The sequence below is a fragment of the Oryza sativa genome, chromosome 1, assembly GCF_034140825.1.
Source record: "Oryza sativa Japonica Group chromosome 1, ASM3414082v1".
Classification (NCBI taxonomy): Eukaryota; Viridiplantae; Streptophyta; class Magnoliopsida; order Poales; family Poaceae; genus Oryza; species Oryza sativa.
Window position 1 is genome coordinate 15835646 of NC_089035.1, and position 24308 is coordinate 15859953.

General features: G+C 46.3%; 1 protein-coding gene and 1 long non-coding RNA gene across 4 annotated transcripts; both read left to right on the forward strand.

Moving 5' to 3' along the window:
- Positions 1-5144: 5144 nt before the first annotated feature.
- LOC4325418 (F-box protein At5g49610) lies at positions 5145-7901 on the forward strand. 3 transcript variants are annotated; one of them, XM_015766445.3, is made up of 2 exons: positions 5145-5475; positions 6459-7901. In XM_015766445.3, exon 2 carries the CDS (start codon positions 6492-6494, stop codon positions 7638-7640), a length of 1149 nt encoding a protein of 382 aa, XP_015621931.1. In that variant the 5' UTR covers positions 5145-5475; positions 6459-6491; the 3' UTR covers positions 7641-7901. The 3 variants fall into 3 exon arrangements, with proteins under 3 accessions (XP_015621931.1, XP_015621923.1, XP_015621939.1); XM_015766437.3 differs by having other exon boundaries at positions 6480-7901; XM_015766453.3 differs by having other exon boundaries at positions 6487-7901.
- Positions 7902-13644: 5743 nt separating this feature from the next.
- LOC136354959 (uncharacterized) lies at positions 13645-14935 on the forward strand. The gene is made up of 2 exons (XR_010738897.1): positions 13645-13782; positions 13867-14935. It is a non-coding gene; the product is annotated as an uncharacterized lncRNA (long non-coding RNA).
- Positions 14936-24308: the final 9373 nt, after the last annotated feature.

Genomic DNA, 24308 nt, shown 5'->3' on the forward strand with positions numbered 1-24308 from the left:
TGATGTGTTTATGTTTCGTCGTGTAATGTCAGACTTCGGCATGTCATGTCTTTAGGTCTCGTGATGTAACGTCGGACTAAGGCGCCTAACGTCTTTATGTATGCTGATGTATGTCGGACTTCGACACGTAATGTTATGTTATATTATTGAACTCTACATATATGTTAAATTGCACGTCATCGTTATGTACCATTAGTAACGTTTACTATATTTAAATAGCATGTACTCTTGTTGTACATAATTAACACGTATGATTTTATTACTATTTCATAATTTTGCAAGTTATCTTTTGTTTTACATTACTATTTTTTGAATTGTTCTAACACGAAACACTATATTTTTCAGAGATGGCACGTCAGGATACACCTCAGTTGTTGGACCCGGCGATAGATCACCGACACCGGTCTCACCTTACTGCGGTGCAGGGGGCTCAGCTTGGGACGTTCCGGGCACGGACGTGCGGTGAGCTACTCACGGTTCACGACTCCTTTGTCGAGAGGTACGAACAGTGTTTTACTATAAGTTAGTTGCACTGTAATATTTTTTATAATGACATATTAATTTGTTATTGCAAGCTACGTGAGGCCGGCCTCCTACCGATGTGTCGGCTGGTGGAGGCTGCGGCCGGTGACGCGGACCCGGCCAGACGATGGACTGTGGACAGGTCCCTCGTAGCAGCTTTGGTTGATCGATGGAGGCCAGAGACGCACACTTTTCACTTGCCGTGCGGTGAGGTAGCCCCTACCCTACAGGACGTATCGTACTTGTTGGGGCTACCGCTCGCGGGAGACGCTGTTGGCCCAGTGACCACGGCTGTGGACTGGCAGGACGATCTGACGGCACGTTTCGCACTAGTACAGCGCGCACCGCACCTCCCGCTCGAGCCGTTGGCACACCACCGCAACACCGGACCTACGAAGAGGTGGCTGCTTCAGTTCACCGTGAGTGTTTTTGTACCGAAATGACAATCGTATTACATATTTAGTCCGCAGTTAAGGTGCCTAACATTTTATCGACTGCTTGCAGGTTGAGCAGCTACAGGCGGAGGCCGACGAGTACTCGTACAGCCGATGTTTGGAGGCGTATTTGCTCTGGCTTTTTGGCTGGGTGATGTTCTGTGGCGGTCACGGGCACGCGGTCGACAAGGGACTCGTGCACTACGCCAGGAGCATCGCCGACGCCGCGGTAGGCGAGGTACCTTAGTGGAGCTGGGGTTCCGCGTTGTTGGCGGCTCTGTACCGTGCACTTTGTGAGTCTTGCACGAAGACGGATCCCAGCGCGACCTTTGGTGGGTGCCCTCTCTTTCTTTCTATCTGGGCAGCTGAGAGGATTGCGATCGGCCGCCCTGAGGTGGACCAGCACGCGTACGAGGAGTCACTGTACGAGGAGCGACCAGAGGTCGACTACCCTACGATGGGTACTCTGTGGTGCCGTCGTCAGGTACGTTGCATCGATCTTATCGTATTGTTAAGTTAATTACTAAGTTCATTGTACATCACATCGATCGTCTCGTATTGCAGCGCCGATGGGCTCACGTCCAGGTTAGGCGGTCGTATCCTGAGTTTGTTATGGAGTTCGACCGCCTTCTGACGACTGACGTCGTGTGGGAGCCCTACAGTGCCGCGGCTACCCAGGCTCGTGCGCCGTTGGGTCTGTCCACACTCTGCACCAGGGACCAGGCGTACTGGATGACTACGGTTCCGATGGTCTTCGACATCTGCGTTGAGCCTCACGCCCCTTTCCGCGTGATGCGGCAGTTCGGCTTCCGTCAGCCCTTTCCAGTACCGTTTCCGACCACCGTCCCAGCTGCTGTTCACCGGTAAGATCTTGCACTACGCTTTCCGTTGTTGCATTAAAATCTGACTGTTCACAATAATTTGTAACATCTGTCGTTTCACACTAATATTACACATTAATTCGCAGGTACTCGCGCAAGGGTCAGCAGTCAGCTGGCGACTGGCCCGCCAAGTTGGCGACTTTTGTTGAGGATTGGTTGCTCGCAACCGAGGAGGTCGTGGACCACGAGGGAGAGCCACACACTGAGGAGTCGTACCAGGCCTACCTACGCTGGTACCAGCCACGCACCCGTACTAGGGTTACCTTCGCTCCCTTGGAGCAGCAGCCCCACGTTGCGAGCACTAGAGACCTCTACGCCAGGCACCGCGACCAGGACTTCGCTCGTGTTGTGAGTACCCTGCATCGCACCATTCCTTTATGTTTTCATGTCTTTCTCTTCGTCAAATTTTACGAATATTTACGAACAAATTAACCATGCAGGTCGACGACATCAACCGGGTTGTCGTTGACAGTTCAACGACGATCCAACGTTTAGACGCGGGGATTCCGGTACCCGTAGAGGAGCACCTGACGACGTACACGCGGATGGTGGAGTCGATGCGCTCGATTCGCCGAGTGCTCACCTGTCGTGCAGACGACGTTGCTCGGGCAGACGCAGCTGTACAGCGGCCACCCGTACCGACTGGTCCCCGTCCAGCTGCGCACGTTCCTAGGCCGACTCCCCCTCCACACGGAGGTAAGTATTTTTATTACTATTTCTGTACATGCCTCGCACATATAAGTGAGCCGTTTCACTTGTCGATTGCTTCAGGGTTTCGTGCACCGTTCAGCACCCCGCCTTCCTCGGCTAGTCCTTCTGTTGTGCCCCCCACAGGTACTTAAAAAAACAACATTACTTCCACAATCAATTTACATACATTTTATGTCTTAGCTTACAAGGGTCCCGTTGTCGATGTGTAGGTTTCGCCCAGTTCGCTATGACGCAGGCCGCCCACTTCTCCCAGGCTGCAGGGTCTGCGTCACAGGCAGCCGGCACGTCGAGTCAGGGTCCACCACTGGACCATGCTGGGACCTCGTCGGACCCCTTCTTGTCTTCCACCGTGCTCTTCGACATCACTGACTTCGACTTCGCTTCAGGCTCGACAGAGGACGTCATCGGCCCCTCACAGCTAGGAGGCGCACCGCCGGTGCAGACGCAGGACCAGGCACAGGCCACTCCTCCGCAGGACACTCGTGCTACCCGTGCTGTGCCACCGGATCGTTTCACCTACTCCCAGGATCACGTGCGAGCACAGGCCCGGAGGACCAAGCGTGGTCGCGGCGCGGGGCAGGGCCAGTAGAGCAGTCTTCTTTTTGTTTACTTGCTTCACTTTCCAGTACTGTATGCTTGTGTAATGACTACGTTGTTGTTATATGTGCACGATACCTTTCGGCGCATGCACGATACCTTTCGGCGCATGCACGACTACTTTCTGCCGCACCGATGCAGCCTCCTTTATTCGCGTGTGATACGAGTATTTGCCCGCCATTTGGCGCATACGACCAATGTAACTTTCGGGGCCGATCATGCATGTATCTTTCGGCGCCAATCAGGCGTACCCACCATACCCCACCATGTTCACATGTCAGGGGTATCACTCGATTTTTTGCGCCTACATAAGTCGCCTTAACGAGTGAGGCCTCACAATCTTTCAGAACTCAGTCACATTCAGTACTCTCTTCCCCACTTGCTTCATTACAAATCCCACCGGCTTTCGTCAATGGCTAGACGCCGGGGTGTTGAGGATCCAAACTGGCGTAGCGATCCTTGTGTATACCTACTACCACCTTGGTGCCAACGTCCTCTCTGCCTATGCGGTGATCGATGCCAACTAATGGCTTCGAGGAATCCTGATATTCGAGGAAGGTGCTTTTTTAGGTGCCCTAACTATAACCGTGAGGTATTTTATTATCTGCATATGCTTATTCATTCCGTATGGGCAATCGCTTTATTCTTCGTAACACTACTCTATTCGGCAGACCCGCACTACGGCTTGCGCATACATCGAGTAGAAAATCCCGTTCTCGACCTAACCACTTGTTTACAAGAAGGTCGCTGGTATTTCGCATCCGAAAGTACTGAGCAATACTTACAGAGAAAAGCGGCTTATGAACGACAATGTCGTGAACAACAGAGCGACTGGCGGGTGCTAACTACGGCACTCCCTCCATGGGAAGCCTGTCCAAGATGCAGGTGTGGTGATCGTTGTCAGGTTTTTCGTTCCATAAATCCTACAACATTGGATCGAAGGTTCTTTGTTTGTCCAAATATTTTTTACGACGATTTCATGGTAAGAATATTTTGATTACATGAATCCTTATTTTCTCACAACATTTACTAACTTTGCTTGTTTTACATCTATTCTTTCCTCCCAGGAACCACCAAGGAGATGTCAATACAGAGAATGGATAGACACCATAAGGGTTCTAACTCCACCTAGCCGTGTTGTGCAGCTTGAACTACCAAAGCAATACAGGGTTACTAAAGCGCGGTTTGAGAGAGGAGAGGGATCCTCACGTAGGGGTTAGCTATTATCGGACAACTTGGCATATTGAAATTTCTACTGTCATGCTTCCTTGTCACATTACTACATCGTCGTTGTGTTCAACTATTGCACTACCTCCCTCCTAGTTCAAATCTAATATCATCTATGTAACCGCAATGCAAATAGTTGTATCATGTTCAAATTGTACTACTATTTCTTCATGTTACATAATTCTCCTTGTTTAAGTCCATATAATGTTTCTACGACCCAGACTGCGATAGGCCTATATAAACTATCCGAGTACTAATACGTCGAATAAGGTACAAAATAATACCTCACTTAACATATGAAATTGCGCAACAACCAACTTCAATACATTTTTATAACAATATTAACAAATTTTACCAATAAATACTTCTTTATTTATTATTAACATAACATAGAAAAATCTTTTGGCCGTACTTTTTTCATCTGGGTCCCTTACCGCCCCAATAGAGGGCGGTGGGGCGGCAAGGGACCAGATGGTGGGGCGGCAAGGGACCCAGATGAATGGGGCGGCAAGGGACCCAGATGAAAAAGTACGGCCGCAAGCTCTTTATGGGCGGCCAAAATTGCGATTAGGCCCTTGCCGCCCATACAGAGGGCGGCAAGGAGCTAATTGCAATTTTGGCCGACGGCGGCAGACGGCGCGCTCGACCCACCGTCTGCCACGTCAGCTTGCCGCCCACCATTTGGGCGGCAGGGGCTATTTCTGCAATTTTTTTCGTCGATTGATTATTTCTGTAAATATTAAAAAAAAAAATCTAAAAACGAAAAAATCCTATCCCCTTCCTCTCCGCCGCCGGCGAGGTGAGCCACGGTTGGTTCCATATGCCTCCTCCGCTATCCCCTTCCTCTCCGCGGCCGGTGAGCTAGCTAGCCGCGTGCCTTCTCCCTGTCGGTCCTGTAGCCGCGCCGATCGCTGGACGTATCCGATCCGGTTACGCCCGCGGGATGCCGATTACGATTATATATGAGCCCAAAACAAACCCTACCTCTCTGGCTCTCTCTCCATAGTTCATCGACAGGTAGAGGAGAAGTCCTGTGGACGGAATCTGTTCGCGGCGCCGCGTGTCGCCAGGTCGCGTCGGCCTACACTGCGATTAATTCAACGGTATTTCCAGATCGCTGCCCTCTTGTTTTGTTTGCTGCGATTAATGCTTGATTGATTTCTTCTTGTACCAACTGATCGCGATTTGTAAATTTGGGGGATTCCTTTTGGGGAACAATACCTCATGGACCCGTGGTGATTCGTGTTTGGGTGTTTGGATCTGAGGCAACATGATCGGTTACTAGGAGGAGTAAATCGTTCAAGGAAAGAAAAAATCAGCGCCTGCTCTCGATTAGAATTGATCCCGTTTACTTCGACGATTTTACAGATATTAAAGTCATCTGTTCTTCCTTATTTCGAGGGATTCGGTAACAGTCAGAGTAGTTTTTGCAATAGCAATCGGATTTCTGACTTTATGTGTGTGAAGATGAAACCGTGCCAGCCTTGTTTGGGTTTGTGGGGCTGGGAAGGGGTTTGGGATGGATGGGGTGCCAATGCCATAGGGCTAGAGTGATAGACCGGAATGGTGGGCAGAACTTCAGATAAGAAATACTCGCTCTGTTTTTTTAATACATAACATATATGTTATGACCATTCGTATTATTAAAAAAAATACATAATTATTAATTATTTTATTGTGATTTTTTATTATTATAGGTCCTTCGAGCATGATTATATTTTTCATATTTGCAAAACGAATTTGAATAAGACAAATGGCAAAACGTATGTTCAAACATGTGGTGTCATTTATTAGAAAAACAGAGGGGGTGATAATTTTCTGTTTGCTTTATATCTGGTGTTTTAATCTGAAAGTAATAATCCAATGTTTTGGTTCAACTGGATATCGAGTTTGCCATGGCAACATTGTAGTCTTACCTTACCATATAAACCTTCCTGCTGTACTATATAAATTATCTATAAATTAAGCCATTGTTCAAATTTTTTGCTGACACAGAAGTGTCCAGACTTCAGATAGTTATTCATCTGGTGAAGAATTTCTGTTGTTACTACAAGTTGCCTTCTTATTTATTGTTTTTCTGATGAAGTGAACTTTCCATCTATGCAAGCTGAAAGGCGAGATGAATTCCAAGAAAAGCAAGTGCACGTGTACTCTAACTGATGATCTTGTAGTCGATATCCTATCTCGGTTGCCTTTGAAGTCAGTTTGCTGCTTCAAGTGTGTCTGCAAGTCCTGGGCATCACTCTTCTCAGATCAATACTTTTGCACGAAGCTGCCCAGAAGGCCTGCAGGTCTTTTGTACCAAGACAGTAATAACAGTTCGATCCAGATTGCAAAGTTACCCTCAGGCAACAGTGAAATCGGCACATCTCTTAGCTTTATGCCACACCATGAGAATCTAAAACTTGTAGATTGCTCCAATGGTTTAATCCTTTTTACACATGGGAGTAAATCTGATTCACCCGATTCTTCTCACTTCATTGTGTGCAACCCAGCAACACAAGAGTGGATTGCACTTCCTGACACATGCCCTAGAGTAAATGGATCTGATTATATTGCTATGTTGGCCTTCAATCCATCATCGTCCTGTCATTTTTTTGTCTTTAACTTCCAGAAGAGGAGATCCCCACACTCAGGGGTTTTTGTCATCACTGAAGTTGAGATATTTTCCTCTGAGGATTTCACTTGGATTGCCGATGATGCATTTGAAACTGAAATTATGATGATTTCAATGCCACATGTCCTACTTCATGGTGTTCTGTATCTACGGACTGTAGAACATAGTGTTTTTGCAATTGAAACACCACACATGTATAAACCATGGATACATCGTTGGACCTTTGAGCTTCCTGGGGATTCATGTCCCATGAACAACTATATATGGGGCTGCCTCGGCGAATCGTCCGGCATCTTACACTATATGCAGCCAAACTATGATGGCTGCTGGCTTAATGTCTGGAGGCTTGAAAGTCGTCATCAACAGTGGAGCATGACGCACTCTCTTAGCATGATCGATGCCTTTGGAAGGGGTACCCTTGTTCATGGTGATCCCTTTAGTGTTGATTGGTCTGCAGATTATGGCATGCTGTCTTTTGACCTCGAGAGAGAGATTGTTTTCCTTCATGACCGTGTATCAAGCAAAGTGCTTTCATACAGCATACGTACTGGAAAACTCTGTGAGATGGGAGATCTCCCTAGAAATTCTTTGTATTATGTTCCATACTGGCGCAAGTTTCCAGTTGTAGAGGAAGACCAATACTGGTTATGACTTGTGACAGAAATTATCCTGGCGCAAGTTTCCAGTTGTAGAGGAAGACCAATACTGGTGACTTGTGACCGAAATTATCCTGTGAATGTTTTACTATATAAGTGTATACTATGTGCTGTAGTGCTGCTGTGTTATGTTATCGATACCTGTCTTGGTATCTTATTCCTATGGCAGTGCCAAGTGCCAACTACTTAGCCCCTCCTGTACTCTCTGATGATGCACATGAGCTTTTGGAGATCAGATTGGAAATCTGGATTAGTATGCTTTGCTGTTGCCCTTGATCTGTCAAGCATCAACATGTTCCATCTACTTGTACTGATTTATAGAACTTTGCTGGAGGTAAGGTATTCCTGTTTATTTTGATAAGTTTATTTTGCTTGGGTTTTACTAGATTGCAGCAGACGCGTCACACGCGTGCTAATCGTAGATGTTCACCATCCATGTCATTTTACTGCTTAGGTTCTTACGAGTTGGTGTCATTCACCAATTCCTGTGCTAGTTTACATGGATGTAATATCCCCTTCTGTAAATTACTCCCTCTGTCCCAACAAAGAGGGCGTGTAAAAATTTTCACCAAGACCAAGGATGTGCCATGCAAAGTATGACCCTTAATTAAAACAAATCAATAAAATGTCAATAAACCAGGATGATACTACCTGCATTGTTTTGCTAGACACATAAACATGGGCTATGATAACCGTGTCGAAAGTAATAATTCTCTGCATTTTTAATTAGCTGGTTCTTCACATGTGTTATCATTGATATTAGCGTTGTCTTAATTGGAAGTACTGGATACTGAAACATGGTTCTTTTTAGGAGGGAACAGGGGTGTTTACCCAACCTTACACACAATGTTGACAGAGCAGGTCGGGTGGCCGCTGGTGTTTTGGTCCTTTCATCAGCAACAAATGTAAAAGTTTGCCAATCGCGAACAAAATGCTACGCCACTGCTTACATAGGTGTCGGGATTGCAAGTGCGGCGACTTTAACACAGTATTTTCTAGCTTCCGATGATATTTTACTACAAATCCATGTTTTACCCGGAGACAAATTCTAGTGCTTGCGGTATGTTTGGTATACAATCAAAATTTTCTCCGCAACAATTCAAACATGTACGCATTGTAACATGATATACTCATGTACAACGGGTGATTGATCTGAGTGCCCTAATCTGTATATCTTCTTTGTTGCAAATGTAACCTTACTCCCTATGCTCCTGATGGTTTCATAGAACCATCAGTGCTTTCCTGCAAAAGGTTAAAATTGCAGGACATATATTCATCGATGCCGAATCCTTTCGGTAAGGGGAGCATATATTGAAACTAGTCTTTACTTTTTTATAAAGAAAGGGGAAAATTAAAGTAGAAACAAACTAAAGTTAAGATGGAACCGTGGCTGCTCTTTTGATGTATGGGATACCCATTCATTTTGCAAGAATAACATTTGCCTACCAACCTAGTTTAATTAAGGCTGCGAAAACACTCGCTGCACATCATTATCATCATCAAATTAAACCGTGACACCCAGTTAACCATGGAGGTGTTTCGCCTAGGAAACAGAGCAAATTAATCATCTTCTTTCTCTACAATCTAGTACTCTTCAAGTCTTGATTGTCATTTTATCGCACCAATACATAGCTAGATAAATCTTCATTTGCAACTTTTGCGTACTTTATATCCCTCGCATGGCTCTAACATGGGCGGCTCGGGGGAGAAACCCTAGCCGACCGCGCGCCGCCACCTTCCTCCCCCTCTAGCCGCCTCGCCGCCACCAAAAACCGCGCAGCTGACCAGGAAGGCAGAGGTGGGGAGAATGAGCTAGCGGCAGCGCTCCTCCTCGGCGTGGGAGGCGGAGCGACACAAGTCAGGTAGGTGGCAGCGGCCGAAGCAGTCAGCGGGGAGGGATGGCGGATCCAGCCACGCCAGAGGCGGATCCCGTTCCCCTAGAGGCGGATCTGGCCCACCCACGGCCAAATCGGGAACGAATGACTCTAATGGCGGCAGAGCTCGCGGGGGCGGCACGATGGCTGTGGGCTGTGGCCAGCGGTGGAGGTGTCCGACGCCGAGGAGGACAGTGACGGAGCTCACGGCAACGATGGCTGGGTGCTGGCGCGGGGCGGCGCAACGGTTGTGGCCGATGGCGGAGGTGGCCGTCGCCGAGGAGGATAGCGACGGCGACGGCTGCGTTAACGGTTGGCCGGCGGGAGGCAGGGGAGATGGCAGCGGTTGGCTGGCGCAGCGGGCGGTGGCAGAGGCCGATGTTGAGCGCACGAGGAGGCGCGGTCGGTAGCGGAGGCTAGTACAACGTGACGAGGGCGGCATGCAGAGGCTAGTCGGCGGGGGGGGGGGGGGGGGGGGGGGGGCGCCGGTGCAACGGTGCTCACGCGCCGGTGGAGGTTGGATGGCGGTGAAGCAATGGTGCGTTCGTGATGGATAGGCAGGCGGCGGACGGCGGTAGTAAACCTAGCCCGGCCTTGGCCGAGCCGCCAACGATGGCGTTTCAAGAGTCAGTCTCTCTTGACAGCGTTCTTGTGCCATCCCATCCCCTCTAGTTGGACTGCCGGGTTAAACCTAGTCTCAATTCTCTTTAACCTTGATGGACGGCGGCAACAGTGCTTCCGTCGCTTATCTCCCTGGAGACATCATTTAGGCGGCCCCCTTGCCGAATCCTTCCACACAACTGGTGCAAGCTCGCTCTAGATTCATGTTCTCTTGTGTCGGCGCCCTAGCTTATGCAAGTTGGCCACGTCGGATGACCTAGGGGGAGAGCAGTTCCATCTTCTCTCTCACCCTCTCCCTCAATCCCAACGACGTGGAAAGAGTAGTGTTCAGTGTCGGTTGTAAGGGTTTGATTTTGGGTGATCCCGATTGTAGTCCTTTGCTGGCCTAGCGGCGGCTACTTCGGTGCTAGCCTTTTTCATGGTCTATGTGTTGGTGCTATCGGTGTATGGGTGGTGGTATTTTTTTTCTTTGTTATCCTGGTTACGACCTCGCAGGGTTGTAATCTTCTATTTTTTTCGCTCTATCAATATAAACTTCGCACTGTCTAATTGTTTGACGGTATTTTGTACATACTTAGAAAATATAACCATATATATTGCGTGTATTGCATGTTTTAATGGCTATTTTCAGGAACCGATTTAGTTAGCAATGTCAATGTGCTAATTAAGCCAGTTAATTAAATATTGGTTCATGCATGGGCCATGCAAATGCATGCATGTGCTATGACGTACTGATCCACATAGCCTGTATAAGTATGCATGTGTGCTCGGCTATACATATAAGGATATACTAGCAAAATTGCCCGTGTGTTATAACGGGTGAAAAAATTCTAATGATAATATACGTTTTTCACGCATAATCATGTCAATCACAATGTTTGTATTTTAACGAGTGGCTTGTTTTTTTTTCTATAAACAGTGTTTTTTTTCTTGCTCGATTTTCTCAAACCATTTTTCAGAAATAGCGCATTTTTTTCTAACAGTTTTTTCATAGCATGTTTTTTTCCTTTTTTTACTGATGACGAAAACCATATTTTTCTCCCCTTTTTTGTTTTGCTTTTCTCGCGTGTTTTTTGCCTATTTTTTCTGACAATTACTTTCTCGCGTGGTTTTTTTTGCCTGTTTTCTGAATGTTATTTTTTGCTTTTTTCCAATACATGAGAATATATGATGAAATAAAAGCCGTGTAGTAGATGGTAAAAAATCAATGGATTCTATCCGACTCAAGCGTCCATCAATTTAGCTTTTTTCTGACAGTTTTTTCAGAGCGATTTTCTTTTAGAAATGGCACATTTTTTCTGACAGTCTTTTCCTCACATGTTTTTTTAAAAAGTTTTTGCCGACAATGGAAATAATTTTTCTCACGTGTTTTTTTATTTTTTTAAGAAGATGGAAAAACCTTTTCAGCGTGTCTTTTGCGCTTTTTTCTGACTTTTTTCTCTCACGTTTTTTTTGACTGTTTTTATTTTCCCGTGCATTTTTTATTTTTAAATAGTTAGATTAGATTATAGATAGAGAAGAGATTTATACCGATTAGAAATTGGACTTTGTTTCGCTCTTTCTATTTTTTTTCTCGCGTGTATTTTTTATTTTATACGAACCAGCTTTTTATTTTTTACGAACCATTTTTTTTTGCCACTTTCTTAGGGAATCGGACGAACTATTTTAGATGTTTTTTCGGATTTTTTTTCGCCTTTATAGGAATCAGACTTTTTTTCCGTTTTTAAAGGAATCGGATCTAGCGTTTTTTTTTCACCACTTTTTTTTTTTTGCCTTTTATAGGAATCCGATTTTTTTTCCGTTTGCATATACAGTTTTTTTTGCCACTTAGGGGAAATAGACTTTTGTTGTTGTTGTTTTTTGTTTATTTTCTTTTTTTGTGGCTTTTCTTTTTCTTTTTATGCACATTTCTTCCTTTGTTCTGTCCCTTTTATTTATTATTTTTTTTAAAAAAAAGACCAAATGCACCTTATTGTAAGATTATAGGGACTCAAATGTAAATATAAAAATTATAGGGACTCAAATGCAAATGTATAAACCCAAAAATTAAAATTATATAAAAATGGAATGCTCTCGACATGTAGGTTCTGTTTTTGTAAACAAATCTTTAATCCGGCACATCAACTTTTTTTTCACCAAGATATGTGGAATATCACGGTATGGATTCAAACCGAGAGAAGTAGTGCCTAGTATCTCGGACTCAAACCGAGAGGAGTGGGACACGGATATAGAGTCGGACTTTTTTTTTTGTTTTTAGAGGGAATCGCAACGAGGAGTCGGACTTTTTTTTTATTTTTATCGCTATTTTTTTTACGAGACCGAGTCGGACTTTTTTTTACCGCTATTTTATTTTTTCTTTTTTTTTCGCACGTTTTTGTTCGCTCGGTTTTTTTATCAGACAATTTTGGTTTTTTTTTCGCCTGGTTTTTTTCACCCTTTTTTCTAGATCGGACATATTTGGTTTAACTTTTTTTTTTGCACTTTTTTCGCCCGGTTTTTTTATCGGACAAACTTGGTTTTTTTTCGCTCGGATTTTTGACGGACGATGGAAACCCCTCTTATTTTTTAATTTTTTAAGTAGTAGAGATGTGTGTGCATGTACTGAGCTATAGAGAGCAAGCCAATAAATTAATTAAAGTCTCAAACATGCACGCGTGTGGTCGAGAGCTCCGTCGACGGCCCAGCAGACCGGCAAACCAACAAGAATGGCAGCCCAGTCTAGCTAATACATGCATGCGCATTCGTACACACGGATGCGTACGCGTACGCGGCTATGCCTCATCTACAAGTTGATCGAAGCAACAAACCGATCAGAAGGTCAAGCTCTATCCATCCAAACAATCCAAACAAACTACCGGATAGTATATATCCATCGCGCGCGGCTGTGCGGAGATATCTGATCATGCAACCGTATAGAGGCTGGCGGCGCCGGGTCTCGCGTACGCCGCTACCGCCTATAAAAGGCACAGCTCGTCAGCCATAAGGGGAGGCAGAGATGGAGAACCACAACGGAGAAAATAAGATCCATCTACTCATATGTATGTAGAACACACTAAGAGAAAACACAGGGCCTCGGCGGAAGGGCACGCCAACGCGTGCGCCACCGGCCGACGGCACGGCAGCCAGCAGGCGCTCTGCCAAGAGACGGCGCCAGGCGATCGACATTCGTCCAGACATCCCTCTTCCCGATGAGAAGGCACGGTGCGCCAGCCGGCGGCCGGGCAGAATAAGGAGGAGAGAAGCAGTACACACGGTCATGGTCACCAGCACACCGGCGGCGAGTACAGCTCCGTCCTTTCTTTGTTTCTTTTTCTTTTTGCAGATTGATCTCGGAGTCAGAGGACAGAGATGTAGAACCAGGATGTGAGAGTTCATCTATTCATCAACAACATATATACACACAAAGAAGCCTCGAGCGAGACGGACGCGCGCGGCCCTGCCGGTGCGTGGCAGGGAGGTCCAACACATCCCTGGCCGGCAACGCTCACGGAGGACGACGGGGAGGCAGCCATCCGCAGAGACGGCGCTAGGCGGACCGACCTCATTCACCAACAACGTGCGACGAACAACGACGCCTTCCTTCGGCAGATCGATCGCAGCACGAGATCGTGCACTAACCTCCACTGACGAGGAGGAGAGCAAGTACGTCCCTGGATAACTAATCTACAGCTGCCATGGCTAAGTAACCTACATCTCTCCCTTCTCTTTCTTTCTTTCTTGTTTCAGGTTGCACTTGCACGTGCACGAGATAGATGGAAGATGGAGCCTGTACGTGATGCTGCATGCTGAGCTGCCCAGGTTGTTGTGGCTGCCAGTGATGCCCATCACAGGCTAATCATCGCCAAGCCAAGCCGTTGAGATACCGACGACCTCAAGCCGTTGCCATGCGCGCGCGCTCATTCCCCAACTCACATCCTCGTCGGCCTGGAGCGCCATCAAGTAAGTGACGCACAGAGATGGCGCCAGATGATACAACGGGTAGACATCCACGTTCACCGGCTTCCGTTGAGAGAACCGGAGGCCGTCGTATCGGCGGCTCTGCGTGCAGACGGCGGTGGCTATCATCTACACCAACAAACATCGGGCTACGGATCGGACCGGCGACCGCCGGCGCCGCGTGCAGACGACAGTGGCTATCGATCTACATCAACAAATGTTGTCGGGCTACAGATCGGATCGGCGAGTCGACCGGCGGCATCACGTACGCACACGTCGCAATGGTGCAAGCAAACAACGACAAGGATCAAGTTGATGGCATCTATCATGGCAAGACATACGCCTCGCCAAGCTCGTCTCTGTCCATGTTTCGCCGACCCAAGGAATCACCGAGACGGTTTGCATCTCACGCTCATCTAGTCGGAGTGCCGCTACCCGGCGCTGCGACACCACCAACCACTGGTGGAGAAACCATCTTTCGTCGGTCGGCCGATTTCCACAATAGTCCCGGATGCAATAAAAACCGGGGCTAAAGATAATCTTTAGTCCCGGTTCAAAAGGGTAACGGGCATATTTGATCTTTAGTCCCGGTTTGTGTTACCAACCGGGACTAAAGATCATCTTTAGTCCCGGTTCGAATGCTGTCAGGGCCTGTCAGGCCCCCCAGGATCTTTAGTCCCGGTTGGTAACACAAACCGGGACTAAAGATCTACCAACCGGGACTAAAGATCCCGGTGATCTTTAGCCCCGGTTGGTGCTACCAACCGGGACTAAAGTCCCACCCCTATATATATGTCTTCTTCCTCCTCGAGCTGCCCGAGCAAGCTTCAAAATTTCTTCAAAAAAGAGGGGAGGTCATGCCAAAATTTCTATTGAATTTATTTTGGTGATTACATACAAATCGGAGGTGCCTAAAAGGTTTGCAACTTCATCCTCCAATGTTTTTTTTTTGTCATACTACATTTGCACCTATGTTTTGCACACTTTTTTTGTCTCCAAAATTTAGTTATAAGTTGATGAGAGAGAAAATGTGTGTGGGGAAGAAAGAATATATAGAAATTTAGTTCATTTGCTAAACAAGGTTTTATAAAATAGTTGAGAAGGAAAACTCTAGTGAAAGTTAATCTTAAATAATAGAAAACAAACTAAAATGAAAATTAAAAGAAGTAAAACACATTAAAATTAGTTTAAAACTTTACAAATAGTTTTTAAGAATTATTTGGTGTAATATTTTATGATTTTTGTATGAATAAAGATATCTTATAATTATTGTATGACTGTCATTATTGTAAGAATAATTATTTGTGTACGGTTTTTTTGACTCATGTAGATGGATCGGCAATGGATGTACGCTGACCGGGGTCCAAAGAGTTTATTGACGGCGTGCACTATTTTTTGAGAGTGGCCGAAGCTAACAGGCAAAGGGGTTTTATTTGTTGTCCATGCAATAAGTGTAAGAATCAGAAGGAGTATTCTGCATCCAGGACTATTCATTTCCACTTGTTTGAGTCGGGGTTCATGCCAAGCTATAATTGTTGGACATCCCACGGAGAGCAAGGTGTTGAAATGGAAGAAGATGAAGTGGAAGACGACAATATTCCGGACTTTGCTCAGTATGTTGGATTTGAAGGAAATCAAACGGGCGAGGAGGAAATAGCTGCTGATGGTAACGACGTTGCGGATGATCTTGGTCAGATGTTGCAGGACGCCAGGGAGGACTGCGAAAGTAAAAAGGAGGCCCATAAATTGGACAAGATGTTGGAGGACCACAGAACTTCGTTGTACCCAGGTTGCGAGCAGGGGCACAAAAAGTTGAATACCACTCTGGAGTTGTTGCAATGGAAGGCAAAAAATGGGGTTAGTGACAAGGCATTTGGCGATTTATTGAAACTCGTCAAGAACATTCTTCGGGGGGGAAACAAATTGCCCGAGACAACGTACGAGGCTAAGAAGATAGTCTGCCCGTTAGGACTGGAAGTTCATAAGATTCACGCATGTCCGAACGATTGTATCCTATATCGCGGTGAGGAGTATGAGAACCTAGAAGCATGCCCTGTTTGCAAAGCACTACGATACAAGATTAGACGGGACGATCCAGGAGAAGTTGACGGGCAGCTAACAAAGAAGAGAATTCCTGCTAAGGTGATGTGGTATTTCCCTATAATATCACGGCTAAGGCGTTTGTTCAGGAACAAGGGGAATGCTAGAATGTTGCGATGGCACGCTGAAGAGCGTCAACAGGACGGGATGCTGAGACACCCCGCCGATGGTTCGCAGTGGCGAAACATCGACAGAAAATTTAAAGAATTTGGAAAGGACGCACGAAACATACAGTTTGGTTTGAGTACGGATGGCATGAATCCTTTTGGAGAGATGAGCAGCGGCCATAGCACTTGGCCCGTTACGATGTGTATCTACAACCTCCCCCCTGGCTATGCATGAAGAGGAAGTACATAATGATGCCGATTATTATTCAAGGCCCCAAGCAACCTGGTAACGACATCGACGTGTACCTAAGACCACTGGTCGAAGATCTTAAACAGTTGTGGAAGAAGGAATGTGTCCCCGTGTGGGACGAGGACAAACAGGAGGAGTTTAACCTACGAGCGCTGTTGTTCGTAACCATCAACGATTGGCCTGCACTTAGCAACCTATCCGGACAGTCCAACAAGGGGTACAAGGCTTGCACTCACTGTATGGATGAAACAGAAATTACGTATCTTAAGCACTGTAGGAAGGTTGTATACATGGGTCATCGTCGATTCCTTGCAGCAAACCACCCGGTACGGAAGAAAGGCAAGCACTTCGAACATAAGGCCGACCACCGTACGAAGCCTAAACATCGCAACGGGAAAACAGTGTTTGCTATGTTTAAAGATCTTAAAGTAGTGTTCGGAAAGGGGCCTGGAAGCCAGCATATAGAGAGCGAAGATGGTCATGCGGCGATGTGGAAAAAGAACTCTATATTTTGGGAGTTACCATATTGGGAATTCTTGGACGTACGCCACGCAATCGACGTGATGCACCTCACTAAGAACCTTTGCGTAAACCTTCTTGGCTTCCTAGGTGTATACGGAAAGTCGAAAGATACACTGGAAGCACGTAATGATCTGAAGCATATGGAACAACGCGGCGACCTTCACCCAGAACCAAAGGAGAAAGGAAGCCATTACTTGAGTCCAGCCAGCTACACTCTTAGCAAGGCAGAGAAGGAAAGTATGTTTGAATGCTTGGAGAGCATAAAGGTACCGTCTGGATACTCCACGAATATCAAGCGAATAATAAGCACGAAGGAGAAGAAGTTCACAAACCTAAAGTCTCATGACTGTCACGTGTTGATGACACAACTGCTACCAGTTGTAATAAGGGGTATCCTTCCAGACAATGTCCGGGCAACAATAACAAAGCTATGTGCATTCATGAACGCAATTTCGCAGAAGGTCATCGATCCGGATAGATTAGAAGCCCTTCAGAATGAAGTGGTGCAATGTCTCGTCAGTTTTGAGTTGATATTTCCACCTTCATTTTTCAATATAATGACGCATCTGCTTTGTCACCTTGTGAAAGAGATCCGTATTCTCGGGCCTATGTACCTACACAACATGCTTCCTTTCGAGAGGTACATGGGCGTTCTGAAGAAGTATGTTCGTAACCGTGCTCGTCCAGAGGCAAGCATCGCCAAGGGTTATGGAACAGAGGAGGTCATCGAATTTTGCGTAGAATTTATCGAAGACCTTCGCCCAATCGGGGTACCTGAATCACGCCATGAAGGGAGACTACGGGGAAAGGGAACTCTCGGAAGGAAAGCAATAACGACGGTAGACAACAATTTATTCCGTAAAGCCCATTTCACTGTTCTGCAACACTCTTCATTGGTAGCTCCTTACATCGAGGAGCACTTGGCTCTAGTTCGCGCCAGGAACATCGGTAAGTCCGATGCATGGATTACACGGCATCACATTGATACTTTCCCCGCGTGGCTACGACAACATCTCATGGGTAACGAGTCGATCAACCAACAACTTGCCTTCCTGGCGAGGGGACCGTCTGGGTCGATCGTGACATTCCAGGGATATGAGATCAATGGGTACACATTCTACACGAGAGCCCAAGACATGAAGAGCACGAACCAAAACAGCGCTGTTCGTGTCGATGCCATGGGACACGATGGAACAACTGCCACGTATTACGGTGCCATCGAGGACATATGGAAACTTGACTATGGTCCTCTCAAGGTTCCTCTGTTCCGGTGCCAATGGGTTAGGTTGACTGGTGGAGGCGTAATGATTGATGACAATGGGATGACAACTGTTGACCTTAACAAGGTTGGATACTCGGACGAACCTTTTGTCCTTGCCAATGATGTAACGCAAGTCTTTTTCGTGAAGGACATGTCTAGCAAAGGAAAGAAGGGCAGAGGGCCTGATGAGCCTAAGCGTCAAGTGGTTCTCCCAGGCAAAAGAAAAATCGTCGGAGTTGAGGACAAGACTGACGAGGATTACGATCAGTTGGATGGGCAACCCCCTTTCACGGTGACGATTGACCCTAGCATCCTCCTATCAAATGAAGACACCCCTTACTCACGCAGCGATCACAAGGAGGGAACAATAGTGAGGAGAAAGTACGTGCCGTAATTATTGTGTACACGATGTAAACTATTTTGGATGTATTGATTTTGTAAGTAAATCAATTGATGTATGGCATATGTTAATTACGCACGATTATTAGAGGTTTCAACAAGTTTAAATCATGTATATGCTAGTTATATGTGATACTTACAATTTTTAAAAGTTTTAAATCACACAGGTGGCAATTTCATATGTATGTTAATTAGAGTTTTTAACATTTAATTTACTAGCATTCATATGCTAATTATAATTGACTAGAGGATTTTTAAAAGTTTTAAATCACGCAAGTGGCAATTTCATATGTTAATTAGAGTTTTTAACATTTAATTTACTATCATTCATATGCTAATTATAATTGACTGGAGAATTTTTAAAAGTATTAAATTTAATATATTTTTAAAACTATCATTCATATATTAGAGTTTTTCACAATTTAATTTACTATCTTTCATATGCTACTTATATATGACTATTCGAATTTTTAAAAGGTTTAAATCATGCATGTGGCATTTACATATGTTAATTAGAGTTTTTAGCATTTAATTTAATATAATTCCTACGCTAAGTACATATGATGATTACAATTTTTATTAATTTTAAATCATGCAGTATGTACATACATATCTTAATTAGAGTTTTTACCAATATAATAATATCATTCATATATATGCTAAGTATATATGATTATTGGAATTTTTATTAATTATATTTGCTTATTACGATTTATCCACTTAATTTATTACAGACAAAAATAATTTTTCGAAGTAATTGTCATTCATCTTTGTACTTTAAATAATGTTAATGCATTAACTTCTATTTTATAAACACATATGTAAGCGAAAATCATATGCAGTGCTATAATCTTTAGTCCCGGTTCTTAACCCTAACCGGGTTTAAAAAGAATTTCGAAATAGCGGGAAAAGATATTTACTCCCGGTTGTTGAGAACAACCCGGACTTGAGAACAACCGGGACTAAAGATATCTTTAGTCCCGGTTGTTCTCAACAACCGGGAGTAAAGATCCGGGGGTATATATATTCCCGGTGCGCCCTCGTCTTCTTCACCAACACTTAGACGTTTTCGGCCGATCGATCTCTCTCGGCCTCTCTCCTTCGCCGCCACTACCTAGGGCAAATCCCCGCGCCGACGCCGCCGTATCTCGCCGTCGTCTCGAGCTCGTCGTCCTCGCCGCCGCCTCCGCCTCCTCCGCTGCCGCCGCATCTCTGGGGTGAGAGCCGCCGCCGCCAGATCTCCCTTCATGCATCTCGATCTCTCCAATCTCGATCTCTCTCTGTCGCGCCGCCCGCCACGAGACGCCGCGCCACGACGACGACGCGCCACACCGCCGCCTTCGCCGCCGCCGCATGCCAACGCCACGCCGCCGCCGCCGTCTCCATGCCGCCGCCGCCTTCGCCGCCGCGCGCGCAATGCCACCGCCGCCACGCCACGCCGCCGCCGCCACGGCCCCGCAACGCCACGCCGCCGCCGCCACGCCGCCGAGCCAACCGCCGCCCCGATGCCGCCACACCGCCGTTAACGAACGAGAACGAGAACGATCGAACGAACGAGAGCGAGAACGAACACGTCAACGTACGTTGCCGCGAGAACGTGAACGAGAACGAGAACGATCGAACGAACGAGAGCGAGAACGAACACGTCAACGTACGTTGCCGCGAGAACGTGAACGAGAACGAGAATGATCGAACGAACGAGAGCGAGAACGAGAACGATCGAACGAAGACAAGCGAGAACGAGGGAACGAACGTGAATGAGAACAAGCGAACGAACATGAATGAGAACGAGCGAACGAACGTGAACGAGCTAGGGAACGTGAACGAGCGAACGAACGAGGACGAACGTTAACGTGAAATGCAATTAATTAAGATTATTAGACCTGTAATTAGACTTATCATATAAGATTGTGTAGTGTTCTAATATTATTTGAGTTTTAATATAAGATTATTTTATTGCAAATTAGACTTAGTATGACATTATTGACTACGGAATTGGTGCGACTCCTAGCAATTGACTATTGTAGTCTTAATTAGACTTAGCATATACACACGAAACACTTAGCATACATGACTATTTTAGTCTTAGCATGTAATATTATTTGAGTTTTAATATAAGATTACTTTATTTGTAATTAGACTTAGTATGTAATTATTGACTACGGAATTGGTGCGACAAGTAGCAATTGACTATTGTAGTCTTAATTAGACTTAGCATATACGCACGAAACACTTAGCATATACATGACTATTTTAGTCTTAGCATGTAATATTATTTGAGTTTTAATATAATTATTTACTAGCTAGGGTTGTATAATATACGTCACCTAGACTTAGCTTATATCACGATTTGTAATTAGACTTAGCACGTAAGGTTGTGTAGGGTTCTAATGTACGACATTTACACTTAGCATACATGACTTAGATTGTTAAAACATAAATGTCTCGTGACTTAGCAGATGTTTCTTGTATCAACAGATGGCTGACCGCAATGAGGAACAGATATTGTACGATACAATCGCGGAGGGAAGCAGCCAGTACTGGAATGAAGAAGAGGGGAACGAGGATCCAAACCAGTACTTGAACGAGGAAGGGAACGTGGAGAGGGATGCGGAAGGGAACCAGCAGGGGCACGTGGAAAGGGATGTGGAGGGGAACCAGGAGGAGGAGGCTAGTGGTAGTCAACCCTCCGTTGGACAGAAGAGGGCACGCGGGCAACGAGGTGCAGCGAAGAAGCTTGAGGGTCGGCACATCATAACGGAAGTGAAAGAAGATGGACGTCCTAGTGCCCCGGCCGAAGCCGCCAAGAACTATGTACGTCACAGCGGTTGGGTTGTGCGGGATAACGTGCCTGTCAGTACGGTGTACTGGCGAAGAACAAGGGCACGCGGAGATCATGAGAGCTTTGTCCCAGATTCGGAGAAAGAGATGCTGTGGACCACAATGCTCGAGACATTCACCCTTCCTGCGGGTACAGAGGACAAAGTGAAAAGGTGGACTCTGAAGAAAATGGCAGAACAGTTTCAGAGCTTCAAGGGAGATCTGTACCAGAAGTATATACTGAAGGGGCAGACACCGAACTTCGACACATTCCCAAAGCTAAGGGATCACTGGGACGAGTTCGTTGCATATAAGACAGGTGAACAAGGGCAGGCGATGATGGAAAGAAACAAAGAAAATGCCGCCAAGAAGAAGTACCATCACCACTTGGGGTCAGGAGGCTATAGCGTCGCGATGCCGAAGTGGGAGCAGATGGAGGCTAGCTTGATTGAGAGGGGTATCGAACCGGCAACAGCCAATTGGCCGGAACGATCGAAGTTCTGGTACTATGCTCACGGTGGAACGCTCAACTCAGCTGATGGCTCACTGGTCTTCGGCGATCAGATACGAGAGGCTGCGCGACGACTAACAGATGCAGTGGAAGCCTCCTCTCAGGGCACGTTCCGACCAGACAGAGATAGGGACGAGCTGACACTCGCCCTGCAGACTCCAGAGCATCCAGGACGAACACGAGGGAAAGGGGTGATTCCTTGGAAGATTGGTTTCAAGGAGGACATCCACACGTACAGGAGTCGGATGAGGAGCAAGAGAGATACCGAGGCGAAGATTGCAGACCTAGAGTTCCGGGTATCGAGCTACGAACTCAACATGCAAGAGGAGGTGGCAAGGAAGGTTGATGAACGCATGGCCGCACATCGGTCCCATGATCCCCAACCGACCATTCCTCCTGCAATGGTGAGCCCGTCAGGAAACCGTAGCAGCTGCGCCTCAACGGGGCAGGTAGGATCACAGAGCATGGACGCCATGCAAACACAGGACGAATCGACCTGTCCCGTTGATGACATCACTCAGCGGACACCATGTGAGCTGCATATTCCTTTCAAGAACTTATCAATAAAGGTAAGATTTAGCCATTCCGCTAGTTGCTGCTTATATATGTTGATTACTAATAAATAATCTCTCACAACATGAAGGTGGCGTCGGGCATGGCCATCCCAACGGACCCTTCAGGTACTTACCACTGCAGGCCGATTCTAGCAGGATACTCGAAGGTCGAAGTTGAGTTGGTCGAAGGCGCGTACGAGGACCTCGAGCTGGATTACCCTGGAGGAGACGGTGAGACGCATCTATGAGACACATGCCATGCCATTATTCTATGGCGCAGGCGGTACATCATCCTCCCTGGGCGACAAGCGGCGTCTCGTGCACCATCTCCTCCGGCTCCGCCATCTCCTCCTCAGGATCCTGCACCGTCTCCTCCTCATGCTCCGCCAGCACCGTCTCCACCTCAGGCTCCAGCATCGACTCCTCCTCAGGATCCTGCACCGACTCCTCCTCGTGCTCCTACACCTACTCCCCCGCAAGCTCCTCTTCCGGCACCTTCAAAGTCAAGGGCCCCCCCAGCTCCACCGCCTGCCCACACAAGGGCAACGAAGAAGGCGAAAGTTGACGCCGCCAAGAACAAGGACCCGGGGTACGATTGCACGCAAGAGGAGCTTGACGCTTACGTTGCATCAGAAGTCAAGAGACAATTCAAGCCTCGAAGTCCAGAAAAGAAGATTCCTATAGACCCCAGTGTCAGGAACTTCTTCAGGGGTATGTCTGCATCTGTCAAGGAGGCCATCAAGCTATCGAACTATAAGCGAACGCTGAAGAAAGCATCTTCTGGAAAGTCCAAACCAGTCCCTCAGCTTGGAGAGCAACCAAACCAGGAGATCGAGCCGTTGGTGACCGGTAAAGAAATGACGATAGAACAATTTATTACTGACACCGGTCTAACTACGGATCAATTGCTAGGAGTCGCACCAATCGAAAAGGCGGAAGTGAAATACATGTACGAACTCGGTAAACCGCTTGTCAAGCATGAGCTGCTGCAGTCCCAACCCACACAAATGTACAAGTTCCATCAGCTGTACATGGAGATGAGCGCCACCGGTAGAGAGATGATCGGAGCGAGGATCAGGGACACGGACTTCTTGTAAGGAGATGACATTCTCTGGATCAATTTCAGGGGAATCTATGAACTATACCAGCTGGACGCCCTCGACGTCTCTATTATGAGTTGCTAGATTTTGTAAGTATATCGTTCAGTTAGATTTCTTACTATACGTCTCCTTTAATTAATTAGGTCCTTGTATATAAGTAGACTATAGAAAATAATATACTCCCTTTTATCGTTGTAGAATGGAGATTCAAAGGGCCCGACGGCGGAGGGTTTTCGATACTGGATTCATCGACCCTCGGAAAGTAAACGTCGCAATGCTCGACCAATATCCACAAGAAACAGAGGACAATCTCGTCCATCTCCTGAAGGCGCAGCATTACAAGACGTTCATACTGTTGCCATACAACACAGTTAGTTTAATTTTACTATCTTCCTACATACCAAATTTCATTCCCGTACGAACTTGCTAAGTGTTTCATATGTAATGCATCCCACGCACATTGCAGATTCCACTGGGTGCTTTTACTCTTCGACCTGGAGGCCTGCACCGTCAACGTATATGACTCAATGGATAAAAAAGAGTCTACGTTTGACAAGGTTTTCGAACTTATAGACAGGTACCGTCATAAGTTCCTTTGTTAATTAAGA

What these genes read in the sequence shown, in the direction of transcription:
- LOC4325418 (XM_015766437.3), top strand. Translation starts at nt 5,335, where the DNA reads ATGAGCCCAAAACAAACCCTACCTCTCTGGCTCTCTCTCCATAGTTCA. An exon ending in ACACTGCGATTAATTCAACG is followed by an intron (nt 5,476 to 6,479) that starts GTATTTCCAGAT and finishes CATCTATGCAAG; the next exon opens with CTGAAAGGCGAGATGAATTC.